Source organism: Leucoraja erinacea, chromosome 17, assembly GCF_028641065.1.
Source record: "Leucoraja erinacea ecotype New England chromosome 17, Leri_hhj_1, whole genome shotgun sequence".
In the NCBI taxonomy this organism is placed as follows: Eukaryota; Metazoa; Chordata; class Chondrichthyes; order Rajiformes; family Rajidae; genus Leucoraja; species Leucoraja erinaceus.
Window position 1 is genome coordinate 4,024,879 of NC_073393.1, and position 22,998 is coordinate 4,047,876.

At 46.3% G+C, this 22,998-nt stretch overlaps 1 protein-coding gene across 4 annotated transcripts in view; it reads right to left on the reverse strand.

The window, feature by feature from the left end:
- znf423 (zinc finger protein 423) overlaps positions 1-22,998 on the reverse strand; it is a 356,073-nt gene that overhangs the window by 38,997 nt on the left and 294,078 nt on the right. For all 4 annotated transcript variants that reach the window (XM_055648398.1, XM_055648399.1, XM_055648397.1 and 1 more), the window contains one exon: positions 8,823-8,954. In XM_055648398.1, the coding sequence (XP_055504373.1) occupies positions 8,823-8,954 (132 nt within the window). The remainder of the gene's footprint in view (positions 1-8,822; positions 8,955-22,998) is intronic.

Genomic DNA, 22,998 nt, shown 5'->3' on the forward strand with positions numbered 1-22,998 from the left:
ACTCTGGGTCTCAACCCGAAACGTCACCTATTCCTTCGCTCCATAGAAGCTGCCTCACCCGCTGAGTTTCTCCAGCATTTTTGTCTACCTAGGAATTTCTTCAGTCAGAGGGTGGCGAATCTGTGGAATTCTTTGCCGCAGACGGCTGTGGAGGCCAGGTCGGTAGATAATTTTTGCGGCAGAGATAGATAGATTCTTGATTAGTGCGGGTGTCAGGGGTTATGGGGAGAAGGCGGGAAAATGGGGTTGGGAGGGAGAGAGATAGACAAGCCGCGATTGAATGGCGGAGTGGACTGGATGGGCCCAATGGCCTAATTCTGCTCCTATCACGTGTGAACATGTGAACAAACCTGCGCGTGTTTGGAGCGTGGGAGGAAACGGGAGCAATAGGGGGAAAACCCATGGGGAAAACGTGCAAACTCCTTACGGACAGCGCTCGTGGTCAGGATGGAAGCCGGGTCTCTGGCGCTGTAAGGCAGCAACTCTACCGCTGCACCACCGTGCCGGCCCAAAGATGCTGATAATCGAGGTGGAGAGGCAATCCCGTGTGTGTGTGTGGATAGGCTGACATGATGCACAGAATAATGTGACAATTTCATGAAATGTTGTGAATTTGACCACACTTTACTAACACCCCGAGGGCAAAACTGCCACCTTGGAGCGGTCTCAGTAGGTTAATATAACTTAAATATGGAGGTCAACAGCTGTATATTAACATTTATACACATTTATGCCAGAATGGGTGCAAATGCATTAGGGGAATCAATTATTACATCAACCCGCAGAATCTCTTACTGAATACTGTGACTTGAGACATTACTTTAGACTTTAGAGATACAGCGCGGAAACAGGCCCTTCGGCCCACCGAGTCCACACTGACCACGATTGCCCGCACACTAACACTATCCTAAACGCACGGGGGACAAGTTACAATTTTACCAATGGCAATTTAACCTACAAACCTGTACGTCTTTGGAGTGTGGGAGGAAACCGGGGCACCCAGAGAAAGCCCACGCGTGTCACAGGGAGAATGTACACACTCCGTACAGACAGCACGCGTGGTCAGGATCGAACTCTGGCGCTATAAGGCAGCAACTCTACCGCTGCGCCACCGTGCCGCCCCAGTTCAGTGCTGTAGTTTTCAGAAGTTGCAATCATCTTCTGAGCACACACAATGGTGCATTGTCCAATTTCCAGTGATCCAATTGAACCGAGCTCCCCACTTCCTCCTTTGAAATTCAAACTACAGCTGTAATAACACCGGGACTTTTCTTGCATTTGCTTCACAATCTTTTTCTCCCCCCAATTGCAGATGTGTAACGTCCCAAGTGACGATGCCAGTTATATCAATCTTTAATTGTGAACTCGTGTAATAGGGCAATGAATGCTGAAAACCCCCTCAAAAATGATCTGCAAATCATGAGCAGAATACAGCTAAAGTTCGTGTTTCCAAAACGGCACGATGGCGCAGTGGTAGAGTTGCTGCCTTACAGCGCCAGAGACCCAGGTTCGATCCTGACCTCGGGTGCTGTCTGTACCGAGTTTGTACGTTCTCCCCGTGACCTGCGTGGGTTTTCTCCGGGATCTCCGGTTTCCTCCCACACTCTTTGCATTATTTTGGAGTGCTCAAACCTCGTCCAAAAGCAGCAAAATTAAACATTAATTAAAAATCAACAGCAACAATTTAAACACTTGATAGTGGCTCAGCATCAACGTAACCCTCTCTCACGGCTCGACATCAACTACATCTGTGGCCTTCAAAGGACTCTATTCCAGCCGGGTCAGGCTCGAAGGGCCGAATGGCCACTCCTGCACCTATTGTCTATTGAAATCTGACTAGTACGTTTGGAAGAAAAGTGCAACTGTTCCACAAAAAATATTAAGAATCTAATAGTTCTGAAAGGTTTTAATGTTTCCTGAAGTTAATATAGAAACATAGACAATAGGTGCAGGAGTAGGCCATTCGGCCCTTCGAGCCTGCACCGCCATTCAATATGATCATGGCTGATCATTCAACTCAGTATCCTGTACCTGCCTTCTCTCCATATCCCCTGATCCCTTTAGCCACAAGGGCCACATCTAACTCCCTCTTAAATATAGCCAATGAACTGGCCTCAACTACCCTCTGTGGCAGAGAGTTCCACAGATTCACCACTCTCTGTGTGAAAAATGTTTTTCTCATCTCGGTCCTAAAAGATTTCCCCCTTATCCTTAAACTGTGACCCCTTGTCCTGGACTTCTTCAAGCATCTAGCCTGTCCAACCCCTTAAGAATTTTGTAAGTTTCTATAAGATCCCCCCTTCAATCTTCTAAATTCTAGCGAGTACAAGCCGAGTCTATCCAGTCTTTCTTCATATGATAGTCCTGACATCCCAGGAATCAGTCTGGTGAACCTTCTCTGTACTCCCTCTATGGCAAGAATGTCTTTCCTCAGACCCTGTACAACTGCAGTAGAACCTCCCTGCTCCTATACTCAAATCCTTTTGCTATGAATGCTAACATACCATTCGCTTTTTGGTACACATTGCCGTACACATTGGACTGCTTGATGGTAATCATGTGTAGTCTTTCTGCTGGCTGGTTAGCCTCCTCTTCCTTCCAGTAATGTGGTGACCAGAACTGCACGCTATACTCAACTCAATACGGGCGCCACTTGGTCGAGAACCTACTGCCTTTGCCCTTTTTGGTGTTGGAGGTCAGAGTCACACAAGCAGGGAAACAGGCCATTCGGCCCAACTTGCCCACACCGACCAACTTGTCCCATCTACACCGCCTGCGTTTGGCCCATATCCCTCCAAACCTGTCCTATCCATGTACCTGTTTAAGAAGGAACTGCAGATGCTGGAAAATCGAAGGCAGACAAAAAATGCTGGAGAAACTCAGCGGGTGCAGCGGCATCTATGGAGCGAAGGAAATAGGCAACGTTTCGGGACGAAACGTTGCCTATTTCATTCGCTCCATAGATGCTGCTGCACCCGCTGAGTTTCTCCAGCATTTTTGTCTATCCATGTACCTGTCTGTTTCTTAAACATTGTTTAACATTGTCCCAGCCTCAACTACCTCCTCCGGCAGCTAGTTCCATACACCACCACCACCCTTAGCGTGAAAAAATTACCCCTCGGGTTCCTATTAATTCTCCCTCCCCACCCCAACTTTAAACCTACATCCTCGAGTTGTCGATTCCCCTACTCTGGATAAAAGACTCTGTGTGTCTACCCTATCTGCTCCTCCCATGATCTTGTACAAAAAAATGTGATGATTGGTGGTGGAGTTGGAATTGTAGAGGTGGTAGGCTGGGCGAGTAACTGCAGTGTATTTAGTATATGGCACGGGTCTCGATATAAGGGTCTCGACCCGGAACGTCGCCTATCCCTTCTCTCCGGAGACGCTGCCTGACCCGCTGAGTTACTCTAACATTTTACAAGATACAAGATACATTTAATTGTCATTTGGACCCCTTGAGGTCCAAACGAAATGCCGTTTCTGCAGCCATACATTACAAACAAATAGACCCAAGACACAACATAATTTACATAAACATCCATCACATTGCTGTGATGGAAGGCCAAATAAACTTATCTCTCCACTGCACTCTCCCCCCCCCCGATGTCAGAGTCAAAGTCAAAGCCCCCAGCTGGCGATGGCGATTGTCCCGTGGCCATTAAAGCCACGCCGGGTGGTGCGAGGTCACACACCGGGTCTTGGTGTTGGAGCCCCCGGCGTGCGCTCGCAGAGTCCCGCGGCCATTCCAAGCCGCGCGGGGCGGTGCTGTAAGGCCCCGCTCCAGGAGCTCTTCGACCCTGCAACTCGGGCGGGGGAAGTCGCCGTTGCGAGAGCCCTGAAAAGCGGTCTCCCTCCAGGGACCCGCGGGCTCCCGGTGCCGCCGTCCACAGACCTGCCATTGAAGCCTCTGAATCTCCGGTCGGGCCGCACATTTTGTGTCGATCTTCCCTCAGCCCGCCTGAACCTGCCTGATCTCCCGGTTGCTGGACACTTGAATTCTCCTTCCCATTCCCACGCTGACCTTTCAGTCCTAGGCCTCCTCCATTGTCAGAGTGAGGCTAAACGCAAACTGGAGGAACAGCATCTCATATTTCGATCGGGCAGCTTACAGCCCAGTGGTGTGAATATTGGCTTCTCTAACTTCAAGTAACCCCGGCATTCCCTCTCCCTACCCAAGTTGCACCAGCTTCTCATTTTCACCCAACAAACGGCTAACAATGGCCAGTTTCCTTTTACCATCTTCACTTTTTTTTGCATGTCTTTCATTCATTGTTCTTTATCTTTCTACATCACCGTCTATATCTCTCGTTTCCCTTGTCCCTGACAAGTCTGAAAAAGGGTCTCGACCCGGAACGTCGCCCATCCCTTCTCTCCGGAGACGCTGCCTGTCCCGCTGAGTTACTCTAACATTTTGTGTCGCTCTCCAAGTAAGTACTTTGCTCCACATAGCGTGGAGCTCATGGGCGCATTGCTGGGGTTACACTCATGGTGGCAAGCATTCCATTGCAATCCTGGCATGCCTTTTAGATGGTGGATACGGTCTGCATTGTCAGGAGGCCAGTGCTTCTCTAGGAGTTGCCCTGCCTCTGCAACCTTTAGACAATAGACAATAGGTGCAGGAGTAGGTGCATTCGGCCCCTCGAGCCAGCACCGCCATTCAATGTGATCATGGCTGATCATCCCCAATCAGTACCCCGTTCCAGCCTTCTCCACATTTCCCCTGCCTCCGCTATCTTTAAGAGCCCTATCTAGCTCTCTCTTGAAAGCATCCAGAGAACCTGCCTCCACCGGCCTCTGAGGCAGAGAATTCCACAGACTCACCACTCTCTGTGTGAGAAAGTGTTTCCTCGTCTCCGTTCTAAATGGCTCTCTCCTTATTCTTAAACTGTGTGGCCCCTGGTTCTGGACTCCCCCAATATCGGGAACATGTTTCCCGATGACAGGAACATGTCGGGAATTTTGAAAACGATAAGGAAGATGAGTAGATTATAATCTGGTTAGCCGTAGCGGCTATACACTGGGAAAGCACGATGGGAAAAATGGCCAACATTAGGACGCTAATAAATAAATATGTCAGTGTATTTATCGTTCACAGCACAGCTTAATTAAAATAACTAAAACTAATATACTGCTGAAAAACAGGCTTCCTTATCTATTGAGGGTGAGGGGGGGGGGGGGGGGACAGATGTTCGCAGTTCTGTCTAGGTTCTCATCCTTTGCAACCTTGCGATCACAGCTGGTCTTTGTCACTGTGTTTAGCAACAAGTCTCCCAAAAGTTAACAAACAGCCTTTTTTAAAAAATATTTAAGAAGGAACTGCAGATGATGGAAAAATCAAAAGTAGACAAAAAATGCTGGAGAGACTCAGCGGGTGAGGCAGCATCGATGGAGAGAAGGAATAGGCGACGTTTCGGGTGAGACTGATGTCGGGGGGGGGGGTCGGGGAGGCGGGAAGAAGAAAGGAAGAGCCAGAGACAGTATGCTGTGGGAGAGCTGGGAAGGGGAGAGGATGGAGGGAGAAAGCAAGGACTACCTGAAATTAGAGGTCAATGTTCATACCGCTGGGGTGTAAACTACACAAGCAAAATACCGAAAAAAGAAAACAAAGGCCTTTTTAAAAAAAAGTAGATACCATCAATTATCCCCACAAGGACATTGACATCTTTGGTATCTTTTTGTTAGATATATGGGAGAGAGATTTACAAAACAACAGGAAACGTAAGGTTGAAGTCAACTCTGGGGAAAGGCAAAGATGGAAGGTTTCGGAGACATTGATCGACGATGATTTATCTCAACTCCACAAGTAACCATTGTGTCATGAGAAGATAAAAATGCTGCAGGTGCTTCTGAATCTTTGAAACACTTTGGGTTTTCTCAGAGTGTTTCCCTATGCGCACTGATAAAGCCTTTCATAAAGATTTGTTCGATAGACTCACCACTTCGCTCTTTTAGAAAGGAGGTGAGGAGGAACTTCTTTAGTCAGAGGGTAGTTAATCTGTGGAACTCATTGCCACCGGGGGCTGTGGAGGCCACGGCAGTGGATGTTTTTAAGGCCGAGATACACAGATTCTTGATCGGAACGGGTGTCAAGGGTTATGGGGAGAAGGCAGGAGAATGGGATTAGGGGGCAGAGATCAGCCATGATTGATTGAGTGGACTGGATGGGCCGAATGGCCTAATTCTACTCCGATAACTTGTGAACCCGTATGATTTTATTTCGTGTCTGTGCCCTTGTGAGCACCCATTCCTTCTCTCCAGAGTTGCTGCCTGTCCCGCTGAGTTACTCCGGCATTTTGTGTCTATCTTCGGTTTAACTCAGCCTCTGCAGTTCCTTCTTGCACAAGACTTTGACCACATTGGTTTTGTGAATGTTTGTCCCTCCAACCTGTTTGTCAAACACTTACATCATCACTAATCTGTACCTGAACTCTTTGTGGTCTTGCATTTGCTCCCATTCTTTCCTTGCCCTCACCAGATAAAACATCTATCAAACTCCGTCTGGAAACCACCAATTACCTCAGTGCTCACAACATCCTTGGGGGAAAGAAAACACGCGTTTCAATGGACGCGCTCTTCCTGCCTTCCTCCTACATGGGTCTATTTTTGAAATTGCTCAATTGTTTTTGAACGCAAGCCAGAGGAGCAAATTGTTTCCCTGAATCCTACCTTGTGAATCCTGGTGAAACTTCAAATGCCTTAATCAGGTCACCTTTCAAACTTCTATGCTCACGAGAATATCAGCAAAGATATACAGCTCGTTGCCAATTCCCTCGGCTCAGCGCAGAATCCAAAGCCGATCTCACCGAGGAACTGACCAAATGAAACACAACTTCCCCCCTTCCTTAACTACAATCCCGTGGGATAAAGGCCAACATTCCATGGGCGTCTCTGGTTACTTTCTGGATCTGTGCTTTCGTTTCCAAAGATTTGCGCATTTAAATTCCCAGCGGAAAAATTCTTCCACAATTTGTGATGATTGTGTGGAAAGGTATCGTCAGAATATACCAACAGAATGCAGCATTGGATAAAGTGACACATGGAGTCATAAAGCACGGAAACAGGCCCTTCGGCCCAACTTGTCCATGCCGACTACGGTGCTCCAGCTACCTGGTCCCACCTGTGTTTGGCCCATATCCTTCTAAACCTTTCCTATCCATGGACCTGTCCAAATGCCTCAGAGGGCACTGGAGCCCGATTCTCTGGATACTTTCAAGAGAGTGCTAGATAGGGCTCTTAAAGATAGCGGAGTCAGATATGGGGCGAAGGCAGGAACGGGGTACTGATTGGGGACGATCAGCCATGATCACATTGAATGGCGGTGCTGGTTCAAAGGGCCGAATGGCCTCCTCCTGCACCTATTGTCTATTCTTTAAATGTTGTTACATTATCCAACTCAACTACCTCCTCTGGCAGGTACACAAAAATGCTGGAGAAACTCAGTGGGTGCAGCAGCATCAAGTGAGCGAAGGAAATAGGTAACGTTTCGGGCCGAAACCCTTCCTCAGCCTGAGGAAGGGTTTCGGCCCGAAACGTTACCTATTTCCTTTGCTCCATAGATGCTCAACTATCTCCTCCGGCAGCTCATTCCACACACCCAATCACCCACCACTCTTTGTCCGCTCATTATTTTTATACAACTCTATACGATCACCCCTCATCCTCCTGCGCTCCAAGGAATCCCAGCCTGCTCAACCTCACCCTATAGCTCAGACCCTCGAGCCCAGGCAACACCCGTGTAAATCGTCACTGCACCCTTTTCAACTTGACAACATCTTTCCTATAACATGGTGCCCGGAACTGAACACAATACTCTAAATGCAGCCTCACCAACGTCTTATAGGGTGATTTCACCAAAGGTCAAATGAGCGTAGATTCCCCCTCACGTGACCGAAAAATTTAACTGGAGGACATATGTCACTTCGGTACATGTTAGTGAATGGGGAAACACGCACTTTCACACCCGTTTAAAAACATGGAAAACGGCCGATTTTTGAGCTGACATTTTCTGTGCTAGTCGGGGTGACCGTGAAGCACAGCGACCTAAATTTTCAGGCAAAAAAAAAGATAGAAAGTAAGGTAATTACAAGAGGGAACTGAAGGTGGAAAACAGTGGAAGTGAACAGCCGACATTTGCCGTGGAGATTTAAAGGTCTAAAATATCGGGAATTATCGCGTTTGCTCGCTGAATTTCATCAAAAGTAAGGCATTATTAACTTACTTTTGATGAAATTCAGCGAGCAAACGCGATAATTCCCTGAAAATTTAGGTCGCTGTGCTTCACGGTCACCCCGACTAGCACAGAAAATTTCAGCTCAAAAATCGGCCGTTTTCCATGTTTTTAACGGGTGTGAAAGTGCGTGTTTCCCCATTCACTAACATGTACCGAAGTGACATATGTCCTCCAGTTAAATTTTTCGGTCACGTGAGGGGGGATCTACGCTCATTTGACCTTTGGTGAAATCACCCTATACAGCTGAAACATGACCTCCCCACTTCGACATGCAATTTCTTCAAATATTTCGAGAAGGGGCTCATACAGAAACGTTACCCATTCCCTCTCCCCATGGATGCTGAGTTACTCCAGCAATTTGCGTCTATCTTTGAAAACTACACCCATTCCTACTCTCCAGAGACGCGGCCTGTCCCGCTGAGTTATTCCAGCATTTTGAGTCTATCTTCGGTGTAAATAAGCATCTGCAGTTCCTTCCTACACATTCCTCAAATATTTTCGGATTGAAACAAAATTCCGTGAGCCATCATTACATTTAACGATGCAACGGTGGTATTGGTTAATATAGATTCAATTAGGTTCAGCTTACCTGTGAAACATACTGGGCATTTGAAAGTACCTCCCATTCCTTCGAAACTGTGTTCGATCAGGTGACATAGGAGCTTTGCCGGCGAGTCAAACATCTGATTACACAGTTTGCATTCATGATTGATTCCTTCCTCTGTAAAGTCCAAATAATACAACAATCCGTTAGAAGAAAGGCACAGCAGGAGGGGAATTGTCAATGTGCACTGCTAACGGTCTGTTAATCCAACCCTGGCAAAATGCAAACTAAGCAAAGTCACTCACAATAAAAACATGGACAATCTTTCATCGGTCTGAAGAAAGGATCCCGACCCGAAACGTCACCTTTAGTTTAGAGACACAGCGCGGAAACAGGCCCTCCGCACCGACCAGCGATCCCCACACACTAACACACACTAGGGACAATTTTACATTTACACCAAGCCAGTTAACCGACAAACCTGTACGTCTGTGGAGCGTGGGGGGAAAACGAAGATCTCGGAGAAAAATCCCACACGGGTCACGGGGAGAACGTGCAAACTCCCTACAGACAGCACCCGTAGTTGGGATCGAACCCGGGTCTCCGGCATTGTATTCACTGTAGGCAGCAACGTTACCTCTGCGCAAGCGTGTGTGTGTTTATCTAACCCGTGAACATATGATGTCCTCGATAGGCAGCCTGGCTACGGGCAAAATGTATTGTGCACCTGCATGCAATATGGAAAGCTGCAAAAGCAATCACCTGCTGAATGTATATTCAACATGTGCCTAAACCCAAAACCACAATTGCATTGTGCCCGGTACTACATTGCAATGTGTGGGATAACTCTGGCAGCTGAAGATGAGCATTTGGAGCCGACAGATTTCTCACTCGCTATCGGCTTTGACGACAGCAGATTAGGACCCCGCTGTGTCTGGGTAACTGCCTGTCACCAAACCAGGATTAGTCGCAGTGACCACAGATGTTTTCGATTGCACCAATCCCGTGCTTTTCGAAGCGGTGTGAAGCAAAGCCTGAGCCACGACATGTTGATAGTCTCGGCCTTTAACGTTTATGGCGCACCCTACGGGCGGCGATCGTTTATTGTCCCGTGTCGCGAGGTACAGTGAGAAGCGTTGCCAGGGAAAGCATTTGATGGTAAATCATCATATTACATTTCAATGAAGGAAAGGCACAAATGCTCGCTTGCCTAAGCTGTCAATTTTACGCTCATTTCCAAGTTGTTCATTAAATATAAGATAACAAGGAAGGAACTGCAGGTGCTGGTTTAAACACAAAACGCTGGAGTAACTCAGCGGGACAGGTAGCATCTCTGGAGAAAAGGAATAGGTGACGTTTTGGGTCGAGACCCTTCTTCAGACTGAGTCAGGGGAGAAATATAGGTATATAGAGATATAGATATATTCCCTTTCCCCTGACTCTCAGTCTGAACAAAGGTCTCAACCCGAAACATCACCTACTCTTTTTCTCCGAAGATGCTGTCTGACCCATTGAATTACTCCAGATTTTTGTGTCTTCTGACTCAATTAGGCTCTATTTGTGTGACACAATAGCTTGGCCTACCCTCCAATAGTCAGAGATTCATTAAATGTGTGTAGGAAGGAACTGCAGATGCTGGTTTAAACTGAAGATGGACGCAAAAAGCTGGAGTTTCTCAGCGGGACAGGCAGCATCTCTGGAGAGAAGATGTTGCCTGTCCCGCTGAGTTACTCCCAGCTTTTTGTGTCTATTAATGAAATGTGGACGGCTTGATTGTATATGGTCTTTTCTTTGACTGGATAGCACTCAAACAAAAAGCATTTCACTGCACGTGACAATAATAAACTAAACTAAATTAAATTTTAATTTAAAAAAAACAGATTAGAGAGAACTATTTTCTCTCTCTCTCTCTCTGTTTAAGATGAGAGGGGAAAGATTTAAATAGAAACCTGAAGAGCAACTTTTGCAGCCCGCAGGTGATAAACCCCAACCCTAACCCACACTCCAGTGACGTACAAGTTTGTAGGCTCATTGGCTTCGGTAAAATTGTAAATTGTTCCTAGCATGTGGGTGTACGGAGTGATTGGTGGTTTGCATGGACTCGCTGGGCCGAAGGGCCTGTTTCTACGCTGTATTTATAAAGTCTAAAGATTATATTCCAATTATTCATAGATATATGGATGTGTAAAGAAAAGGTGGAAGGCTCCAATGGTCAAACCATCCAGGCCCATAGTTCTGGTCCCATATTGTAATTAGATAGTGAGGTTGAGCAGGCTAGGACTTTATTCCTTGGAGCACAGGAGGATGAAGGGTGATATAGAGGTGTATAAGACCATGAGAGGAATAGATCGGGTAGATGCACAGTGCCTTTTACACAGAGTACGTTAATCGCCCGTCCCAGTGAGGCAATTGTTTAGGCGACTGTCATAGTCGTAGCAGGTCACCGAAAAAATGTTGACTGGATCGCACTACGACAATGTCTACGCAATGTCCACAACAACCTACCACCCAGTCAAGCTATGGCAAGCTACCGACAACAGGTGACCCATTAGGACGTCCACCTACGAACACACAGGCAACAACCAAAGTCAACTTACGTCCACCCGCGACAAGCTACCACCCTGCCGGCGACAACTGAAGGCAATTCAGTCGCCGGTACCTGTCGCCGGATGGCGTAGGTAGTCGCCATTGGAATTCACCAAAACCAGCACCGGCGACAACTCACGACAACTCCGACAGCGCCTACGTCAGGAGATGTCAACCCACTTTCGCCGAAAGATTTTGAGCATGTTGAAAATCCAGCGGCAACCAGAAAGACGCTACGACTCTTTGGGCGACTGAGGAAAGTACTCAAGACCATACAGGCGACATCAGCCTAGTCTCCTAAAAAATCGCCTAAATGGGACAGGCCCTTTAGTTTAGTTTAGTTTAGAGATACGGCACAGAAACAGGCCCTTCAGCCAACCGGGTCCGCGCCGACCAGCGATCCCCGCACATTAACACCATCCTATACCCACTAGGGACAATTTTTACATTTACCAAGCTAATTAACCCACAAACCTGTACCTCTTTGGAGGTGATGAGGGAAAGATTTCATAGGAACTTGAGGGGCAAATTTTTTAAACATAGGGCAGTGGGTATATGGGACGAGCTGCCAGAGGTGGTAGTTGAGGCAGGGACTATCACAACGTTTAAGAAACATTTAGATAGGTACATGGATAGGACAGGTTTAGGGCCAAACACAGGCAGATGTGACCAGCGCAGATGGGGCATGTTGGTCGGCATGGGCATGTTGGGCTGAAGGGCCTCTTTCCATGCTGTATGACTCCATGTCAAAATCAGTGCTGTAAGTTCAGGAACTTATTCTTGGAATGGCGTTTAAACATGGACAATTGTTATCAATTCTAAGAAGGTTAGGAACTCAAACCCAAGTCCATCATTTCAAGCCAACACATTAGTATTTCAAGTTTTAAATGATGTCAGCCAAATGTCTCCATGTATTTTGCACAGAGTAACATCAGATAGCTACATTTAAATGTAACCGGATAAAACATGGGTGGCGGAGCGGTAGAGTTGCTGCCTCACTGCGCCAGAGACCTCAATTCGATCCTGACTACGGGTGCTGTCTGTACGGAGTTTGTACGTTCCCTCTGTGACCGCATGGGTTTCCCCTGGGTGCTCTGGTTTCCTCCCACACTCCAATGACGTACAGGTTTGTAGATTAACAGGCTAATTGGTAAAAATTGTAAATTGTCCCTAGTGTGTAGGATGGTGCTAGTGTACGGGGTGATCGCTGGTTGGCACGGACTCGGTGGGCCGAAGGGCCTGTTTCCACGCTGCATCTCTAAACTAAACTAAAAACACATCCTCTCTCTTAAATACAGGGCCTTACTTAATGAGATAAACTTCCTCAACAGAGAAGGAAATAGAATATAAACAAGATGATGTGTAAAATACCACATTCCTCTAAACGGTTTGTATATTCATGAAGTACTTTACTTTAGCTCAATGAATTTCTGCTTCAGCATAGGCAATAATGCAGAAAATAAATATTTGTGTTTCCATTGTTAATTTAACATACAAAGTGTACTTAAGGGAGTTGGTGTTGTTAGCATTGAATTAAAATTATAAAAGCTTTCGTTTTATTCTAACCCTGAGGATCGAAACAGGATATTATAAGCATTATGTGTAGAAAGTTACAGTGTGAGCCCAAAATCTTTACTGGTGCGGATTTTTAAGCAAAGGCTTTTACTTATTGATGGACATTTATGGCACATTTTGGAATTATCTATTGTGGTTCTAGACATTAACTGGAGTGGAATAAACTGTCTGTCTGCTGACTTCTCACTCAAGGCAGTTATGGTCTACTATTGCACTCCTTAGAAACTGCCAGTGCAGATGAGTGCACCAGTATAAATATTGTCTCGAATCCCCTGAGGTAATGGTGTCTGCTACAGTTCGTGTTGTTTACATTTCAAAGCTGCGATAACTCTATGAACAATAATCATCGATTAATTGATTAAAAAGACAATCGCATCCTTCTTCACGCCGTTTTAGCGGACGCGAGTGAATTTCGAACCGTTCTGTCTGCACCAGCTACAAGCAGTGGCAGAAAGTCATAAATTACTGTGCAGTTAAAAAAAAAAAAATCTAAGCAAATATGAGTTCGCAGCAGGGAACTAATAATGTGCCTCCAGCTGTTCCAGTTAACCTGCAAATGTGGCCATCTGCACCTCAGGAGAGGGAGGGAAAGAAAGATAGTGCCAGGGAGAGAGAGAGAGAGACAGGAGATCGCCAGCAGAGAGAGAGAGAGAGAGAGAGAGTGAGGGAGAGAGCCTTCACCCAGTACAGCAGGGGTGACCTTGCTACTTGTGACCAATGCGCACACACACACACACACCCTCCACTAACAAAGACACTAATGGTATTAGTTAGGGCATGCTAACAGCTCTGTGATAGCCAGACCTCGTGTTTTTTACCCCCCAGTTTTAATGAGAAAGTCGAGATCCTTTTTAATATTCATGCTCTCGTTCCATTTATTGATGTGATGCAGAGCACAAATCACAGAGCATTAAAACCACCGAGGTGATTCTCAAATCCCCCAAAACCACTTAAATTAAAGGCGGAGTGACTGCAGTACATTTGAGTGAGTGTAATTAACGGGATGCAAACAGTGGTTGGCTTGCACCTATACATTTCGTCTGAAGAAGGGTCTCAACAAGAATTGTCACCCATTCCCTCTCCGCAGAGACGCTGCCTGACCCGCTGAGTTACTCCAGCATTTTGGGTCTATCTTCGGTGTAAACCGGCATCTGCAGTTCCTTCCTAGATATTTTGTTACAGCTGTGAGCATCAGGTGAGGGTTTGTTAGCTATGGGGCTCATATCATTCACAAACCACGGTGGCGCAGCGGTAGAGTTGCTGCCTCACAGCACCAGAGACCCAGGTTCGATGCTGACCACGGGCGCTGTCTGTACGGAGTTTGCACGTTCTCCCTGTGACCGCGTGGGTTTTCTCCAGGTGCTCCAGGTTCTTCCTATATGTACACAAAGCCCTTAATGGGGGCCCCCCCCCCCCCCCCCCCCCCCCCCCCCCCCCCCCCTCCCCATATATCAAACATCTTCCAACCCACCATTCTACCTCCAGGTGCCTCAGGTCGGCTGACTTGGGGCTACTGACTATCCCCGCAGTCTAGGTTTAAACTCAGGGGCGACCATGCTTTTGTGGTTGCAGTACCTAGACTGTGGAACAGCATCCCCCTCCCCATTAGAACTGCCCCCTCCATCGACTCCTTTAAGTCTAGACTTAAAACCTATTTCTACTCACAAGTGTTTCTTGAGGTCCTCTGAGGGAGCGCTGTATGTATGTATTTATGTACGTATTGTTAGATCTGTGTACCACTGTATGTAGCATGTTAATACCTGCACTGACGTAAAGCACTTTGGTCAACGAGAGTTGTTTTTAAATGTTCTATAGAAATACAATTGACTGACTGACTGACTGACACACCAAAGACATGCAGGTTTGTAGGTTAATTAGTTTCTGCAAACCATCCCCAGTGTGCGTAGGATGGAACTAGTGTACGGGTGCTCGCTGCTCAGCGTGGACCCGGTGGGCTGAAAGGCCGGTTGCCTTACCTCTAAAACTACAACTAAAAAAATTAAACCGCGGTTCGATCCTGACTTTGTGTGCTGACTTTGTGGAGTTTGCACGCTCTCCCTTTCACTGTGAGGGTTCCAGTTTCCTCCCACATACCAAAGACATGCGTGTTTGTAGATTAACCATATAACCATATAACAATTACAGCACAGAAACAGGCCACCTCGGCCCTACAAGTCCGTGCCGAACAACTTTTTTTCCCCTTAGTCCCACCTGCCTGCACTCACACCATAACCCTCCATTCCCTTCTCATCCATATGCCTATTAAATGGATCCTGTAAGCTCCCCCCCCCACCCACCTATGTGTACATAGTGGAGGGGAAAGTGGGATAACTCAGAACTAGTGTGAACGAGTGATCGATGGACAACACGGACTCATGATGGGCCGAAGAGCCTAGTTTCCATGCTGTGTCTCTAAACTAAACAATACTAAATATTATGTCTGAAAGATTGGATACATCCAAATCACTTTGATTTCAGCTATGAGGAGCTACTGTGATTTTTTTTTTCCATACTTAATGGTATGTAGATCCTGTTATCTTATAGACACCAAATGCTGGAGTAACTCAGCGGGACAGAGAGCATCTTTGGAGAGAAGAAATAGGGTGACATTTCCGGTTGGTTCGGAAGAAGGGTCTCGACCCGAAATGTCACCCATTGCTTCTCCCCAGAGATGCTGCCTGTCCCGCTGTTACTGCAGCATTTTGTGTCTATCTTCAGTGTAAACCAGCATCTGCAGTTCATTCCTTGTTATCTTATATTTAAAGAACAGCTTAAAAATGAGTGTAAAATTGGCTTTTGGCAAGCGAGCATTTGTGCACTTTAAAACGATGAAAGAACGTATTTCATATTAGAAATTATTTTAGTAATTTATCTTAGAAAATGTATAATCTCAAAGCCCTGTCCCACTGTACGAGTTCATTCCATGAGTTCTCCCGAGTTTGCCCCGATTCGATCTCGGAGATTTACGGTAATGGCCGCTCGTCGGTACTCGGGGCTCTCGTGGACATTTTGCATCATGTTGAAAAATCTTCCCGAGTCTTCCCGAGTACCTGCCGTTAGCGCTAAGAGATGTCCCCGAGCTCCGACGTACCCGCTACGTTCATTCTCCGTGCTTACCACAAGTTTGATTTTTTTTTAAACTTGGGAGAGCTCTTGGAATGAACTCGCTCCGTGGGACAGGGCTATTAGAATTTTTTTTAGTACATCTTTGTACAACTTTTAGATATGAGACTCTACACATAAGTTTTAGTGGCAGTGTGTTTGACTGGCAGTGAATATCAATAATCACAGTGCTGAAATCATACAGATGTACATACAGATGTTCATAAGTATACATGATGTTGGCTGCTCAAATAAGGTACAACTTACTGCCAACTAATGCATTTCAATGCAGTGCTTAATGCAGCAATACTGCTTTCTAAAGGTGTTGGTTATATCATTGGAATTTAGAAAGGATTTTATAATTGGAACTGGAATTTAGAAGGATGAGAGGATATTGTATAGAAACAAAGACAATCTTAAAGGATTGGACAGGCTAAATGTAAATGCAAGAAACATGTTCCCAATGTTGGGGGAGTCCAGAACCAGGGGGTCACAGTTTAAGAATAAGGGGTCGGCCATTTAGGACAGAGATGAGGAAAGTCTTTTACACCCAGAGAGTTGTGAATGTGTGGAATTCTCTGCCACAGAAGGCGGTGGAGGCCAATTCACTGGATGGTTTCAAGAAAGTTAAATCTAGCTCTTGGGGCTAACGGAATCAAGAGATATGGGGAAAAAGCAGGAACAGGGTACTGAATTTGGATGAACAGCCATGATCATGTTGAATGATGGCTCGAGGGGCCGAATGGCCTACACCTTCACCTATTTTCTTTGTTTCTAAGCCACTGACAATCTTTTATGGATTTTGTAGAAATGTAGCATTTCCTATTGATTGGAAACAGGCAGCTTTCTCATCTCTCAGGGGTTATGGGGAGAAGGCAGGAGAATGGGGTTAGGAGGGAGTGATAGATCAGCCATGACTGAATGGTGGAGTAGACTTGATGGGCCGAATGGCCTAATTAACGGACTCAAGGGATGTGGGGAGAAAGAAGGAACAGGAGATACTAATTTTTGGATGATCAGCCATGATCATATTGAATGGCGGTGTTGGCTCGAAGGGCCGAATGGCCTACTCCTGTAACTATTTTCTATGTGGTTCAATATTGTCACGTACACCGAGGTACAGTGAAAAGCTGTTGTATTTCATACTCTCCAGTCAGCTAAAAGACTATATATGATTACAATCGAGTCTTCCACAGTGTACAGCTACAGGAGAAAAAAAATAGTGTAAGAAATGCTACTGTTGAAATAAAGATTTAGAAGAGTGGGCGACTGTAATGAATGATAGCAGACCCACTTCTGGCACCAGCAGGCAACGAGGTTAGTTTAGTGCAGGTTAGTTTATTGTCATGTGTACCGAGGTACGGTGAAAAGCTTTTTTGTCACGTGCTAACCAGTCAGCAGAAACACTACACATAATTACAATCGAACCGTCCACAGTGTACAGATACATGATCAAGGGAATAACGTTTAGTGCAAAGGTGAAGTCCGGTAACGTCCGAGTATTAATAGTCTGAGGGTCTCTAATGGTAGATGGAAGGTTCAGTACCGCTCTCTGGTTGTTGGTGGGATGGTTCAGTTGCCTGATGAGACTGTCCCTGTGTGGCTTCAGAAGCATTGTGGGTCATCTGTTAATTTTTAGCAGCGACGATACATAATTTGGCTTTGACACGTTCCTAAAGTAACTGGGGATCCACACAAAAAGCCAGAGTAACTCAGCGGGACAGGCAGCATCTCTGAAGCGAAGGAATGGGTGATGTTTCGGTTTGAAGAAGGGACTCGACCTGAAGCGTCACCCATTCCTTCTCTCCAGAGATGCTGCCTGTCCCGCTGAGTTATCCGGCTTTAGACAATAGACAATAGGTGCAGAAGTCCGCAGGAACTAGAGCAGAGATGTGTGGGGCGACCATCACCGTTCCCGTTGCAAACCAAATGGCCTTGAGGACTTGTTGCCGTAAGCAATCTCCAAGTTGGTGAAGATATGGATGGGAAACAAGCCCTCAGACAGTACAAACTAAAGACATGCCTATGGATTGTCTGTGCGGAGTTTGCACGTTCTCCCTGTGACCTCGCGGGTTCCCTCACGGGTGCTCCGGATTCTTCCTACATCCCACATCCGTGCGGGTTTGTAGGTTAATTGGCTTCGATAAAATTGTCTCTCGTGTGTAGGGCAGTAGACAATGGGTGCAGGAGTAGGCCATTCGGCCCTTCGAGTCAGCACTGCCATTCAATGTGATCATGGCTGATCATCCCCAATCAGTACCCCGTTCCTGCCTTCTCCCCATATCCCCCGGCTCCACTATCTTTAAGAGCCCTATCTAGCTCTCTCTTGAAAGTATCCAGAGAATCCGCCTCCACCGCCCTCTGAGGCAGAGAATTCCACAGACTCACCACTATCTGGCTTACTCCTTATTCTTAAACTGTGGCCCCTGGTTCTGGACTCCCCCAACATCGGGAACACGTTTCCTGCCTCTAGAGTGTCCAAGCCCTTAACAATCTTATATGTTTCAATGAGATCCCCTCTCATCCTTCTAAACTCCAGAGTGTACAAACCCAGCTGATCCATTCTCTCAGCATATGACAGTCCCGCCATCCCGGGAATTAACCTTGTGAACCTATGCTGCACCCCCTCAATAGCAAGAATGTCCTTCCTCAAATTAGGGGACCAAAACTGCACACAATACTCCAGGTGTGGTCTCACTAGGGCCCTGTACTAGGGTCGGTGTGGGCTTGGTGGGTTGAAGGGCCTGTTTCCACACTGCATCTCTAAACTAAACTATTTTCCCTCCACAAAATTCTCAGTCCTGGGCTTAATAGGGCGCCATGCAAAGTCTACAGTCTGCTACATTCTACAGGCCGAAATGAGCGGGAAATAAAGAATCAATGGATATTTTTAGGCGGGGAGTGATAAGATTCTTGATTAGGACGGGTGTCAGGGGTTATGGGTAGAGGGCAGGAGAATGGGGTTTGAGAGGGAGAGACAGATCAGGCATGATTGAGTGGCGGAGTAGACTTGATGGGCCGAATGGCCTAAATCTGCTCCGATCACATACGACCTGATGAATGATGGGGAATCTGATTGTTCCAGCGTGTGACACGTCACACACAAGCATCGATCTACACGCCGATTCTCCAACCCAGAAACAAAGTGGTAAATGCGCGTGAAATATTAAAAAAAAAGAATACTTAACAATTTGGAAATCTGCAGCAGTGTTTGTGGGATCGCGTTTCTCTTCAGGCACTGAGTGTTGGCCAGTTAACTGTACCTGCTGCAACACTTGTCTTTATTAGCGTTGCTTTTTAAACAGCTGCGTTCTTTGCTGTAAATTTATGAAAATTTCAGGCCCCGCTCCCCGGGGCCCAGTTGAAGAGGGAACATTCGACAGCGCAAGCGCCATAAACACTGGACTTATTGAACCACTGATAGTCCACAAAATGATAGTCTAATGACTGCAGGCAAGGACATATCGAGTATTAGCCGGGTGTGTCGTTGGAAACAGACCCACCGGAGAGGGCTGCAGCTTGTCCTTAAATGGATTCTGTTACAAGTGACGGATGTTTTTGCCGTCTATGATCAGAACCAATTTTCCAAAACTCCGGATTCTGTACTTATGGCAACGTCTATGCTACAGCAAGGTCCTTTATTTAAGTTGGAGTCATTTACTTCAAACCAGCGCATTTAATAGTGAACAGGGCTTTGAGACTGCACCCAGAGGGATGTGGATCGGCCACATGTAACTCAATATATGTCAACAGCTGTAAAAATATTGGTTGGGGTGGGCAGAAAGAAAATCCATACGCACAGATCATGTGCTCTGCTTACTAGATATAAGTGCTTTCAGATTTCCCCCTTGCAAGCAGTAATTGGGTAATTCTGGCGCGAGCAGTCATAAAACCAGAGGTTTTCTTTGAGGTTGGATGATCAAAAAGTCTGTAAATGAAAATGATCTTAATATCTGAGGCCCACTGAGTGGCCGTGGCCCTGTCTGCAGCATAAGGGCTTGTTCTAATCTTTCCAACTGCAATGTTTCAGCAGCCCATATTCCCGGGGAGTTCACAGCTTCCCCCGGGTGAATATACAGTAAATTTGAGCTAATCCCCTCTGCATACAAATGAGCCCCTGGTACTTGAGAACGGCAGGACCAGACTGCTTTGAATACACTGCTGGTTTTTCTGGTCATGTGCTTTCGCAAAAGCCAAGCACAACAACAAATGAAAATGGAACGATATAAAGTACGATATGGCGTTAAAAGGCGGGGGGGGGGGGGGGGGGGGGGGGGGGGGGGCAGGCGGGGTTTTTAGGACGAAGTTTCCACAAAGCTTGCTGGCTGTGCCAGGGGGGGGGTGGGGTGGGGGGGGCTGAGACACCAGCAGTTTCAGTCTTTTTACACATGATTCATATCCACTGCAGTCCCGGCCACTGAGGTGGGAATTCAGACGCAACCGCGATCTCCAGTCCAGTCCAGTCCACACAGCTCTTCCCTCTCACAGCCAGACACAGGCTCCCTCACAAAATCAAAAGGCTTACTGTCACCCCTGCCACGGTGAAGCCGTTCCTGCTAGGATGTGCAGGGAGGTGATGGGAAATCAGGATGCAGCTCTGGCAGCTCCACCGAGCCCTGAGCCCTTTGCCCAATTTAGCTGGAGACCTGATAAAAAGTCGAGCTTGTGTCTGCTTTCATGTATACTAAAACGCCTCCGTTGTCACGCAGGGGGCTGGCTAACTGTTGCAAAAGAACAATAGCTTTGTGCAAAATCATTGCTCACTGAAATCCCTCATCTTGCTGCCTTGCCTCCCTGGTCGTTAGTTTGATTTTCCTTAAATATGATTCCCAACCTCACATTGTATAATTGTGTCAGTCGGCCTGCCTGCCTGCCTGCCTGCCTGCACCATTTTAATATGCTTCATAGACTTTAGAAAGGGAATATATGCCTAGCATGGAAGCATTCAAAATCACCAATATTTAAGAACAATTAAATAGATACATTTCTAGAATGATTTGCCACACTGCACACTTACTTGTTTCACAGCTGGACACAGATATATATATTTATTATAGGAAGGTAGACAAAAATGCTGGAGAAACTCAGCGGGTGAGGCAGCATCTATGGAGCGAAGGAATAGGCGACGTTTTGGTTCGAGACCCTTCTTCAGACTGATATATATATATATTATATTTTAAATATAAATATAAATTGTCTTATTTTGTTATGTATTTTTTTAAATTACAGTGAAAGAATTCTCATTGGGTTTGCACTGACCCCTCTTGCCTACAGATCATGAACGGAATGAGCAGTAAGGGTGGATTAATCACGAGCAAATTTGACATCGTTGTTCGTTGAGCCAGCCAACTACCAGCAGCATTGTTTAGTTTTGAAGAAAACGCAATGGGATTAACGGAAAAGGTCAAATATTAAAGAATCGGTGACACGGCGCATTAGGAAAAATGCATCTCACTTAAACCCAACGGACGTTGTGGAGACTGAACTGTACATGACAACAAGAGGCTAGAGAAAGGAGACAAACCATTTCTAAAACCCTGCCACACTTTGTGTGGGATTTTGTTTTAATGAGCCAAAGTGCACAAATCTCGTTTGAAATTTGAAACGGCCACTTCAGCAGAGGGAGGAACAGTATGACAAAACGGGGCTGGAATAACTATTTAAAAAAAAATTCCTCTATTTTTGAAAACCATCAGCTTACTTTTTAAGTAATAAATAATTAAGACGCTAGAAGCTGATTGCCAAAAGAAAACCATGTTAAGAATCTTTCAGCAACTGAATAAATAACATGGCAACATGCACACCTATTTATGGGACAGGAACTCGAAAAATAAATCATTTAACCCAATTTCCCCTTCCCCATGGACAGAGGGAAGATAATTCCACTGCCCAGTGATGTGGCAATTCACTACAGTGAAATAAAAAATGACAAATCACACTGGCTTGGTGACACAGCGTGCTAATGCATTAACACAATGTGCCATGGAGTGCGAGGACTTGGGTATGTGCTTCGAAAGCCCCATGAGAGAACCCCTATAACGGGGCCACAATATAGCACAGGGGTAGGAAACAGAACACTTCCAAAAGAGAATAGGCAATCTGGAATTGGAGCTAATAATGTGACTCGATGGCATCTGCTTCTAAGCTGCAGAAATAACAGCGATTGTAGCATCTGTTTTACACGTAACTCCCCATCCGCATAGTTGTACAAGGGAAGTCGTACACAAAAGCTTTTAGTTTTAGTTTTAGAGACACAGCGCGCGCGGAGACAGGACTTTAGGCCCGCCGAGCCTGTGCCGGCCAGCGATCATCCATTCGCACCAGTTTAGTTTGGAGATACGGGGTGCAAACACGCCCTTCGGCCCGCCAAGCCTGCGCTGGCCAGCGATCCCCGCACACTAACACTGTCCAACATACGCTATTATACCAAGCCAATTAGCTTACAAACCTGGAGTGTGGGGGGAAACCGGAGCACCACGCAGTCAGGGGGACAACGTGCAGACAGCACCCGTGGTCAGGATCGAACCGGGGTCTCTGGCGCTGTGAGGCAGCGACTCTATCGCTAGCGTCACCGTGCCGCCCTGTTCTTCAAAATTCATATTCTCAGTCGACAATTCTGGATTGAGTTCAGATATAGGTGGAAATCAAGAGTAAAATAATCTGTTGAATCAACTCACGAGCTTCCAGTGTGATTCTCATTCTTAGACCTTTCACATCGACAGGCATGCAAACATTCCACAGGAAAGGTTACTCTTCTGGATACAATTCATTCCAAAAATGTTTCCAGAAAGACTCATCAGAAAATGAACAGTGTAAAATTTTACAAGTTTTATCAAAGCCAATTAACCTACAAACCTGTACGTCTTTGTAGTGTAAACGGCATTCAAGGGTTTCGGCCAGAAACGTCACCCATTCCTTCTCTCCAGAGATGCTGCCTGTCCCGCTGAGTTACTCCAGC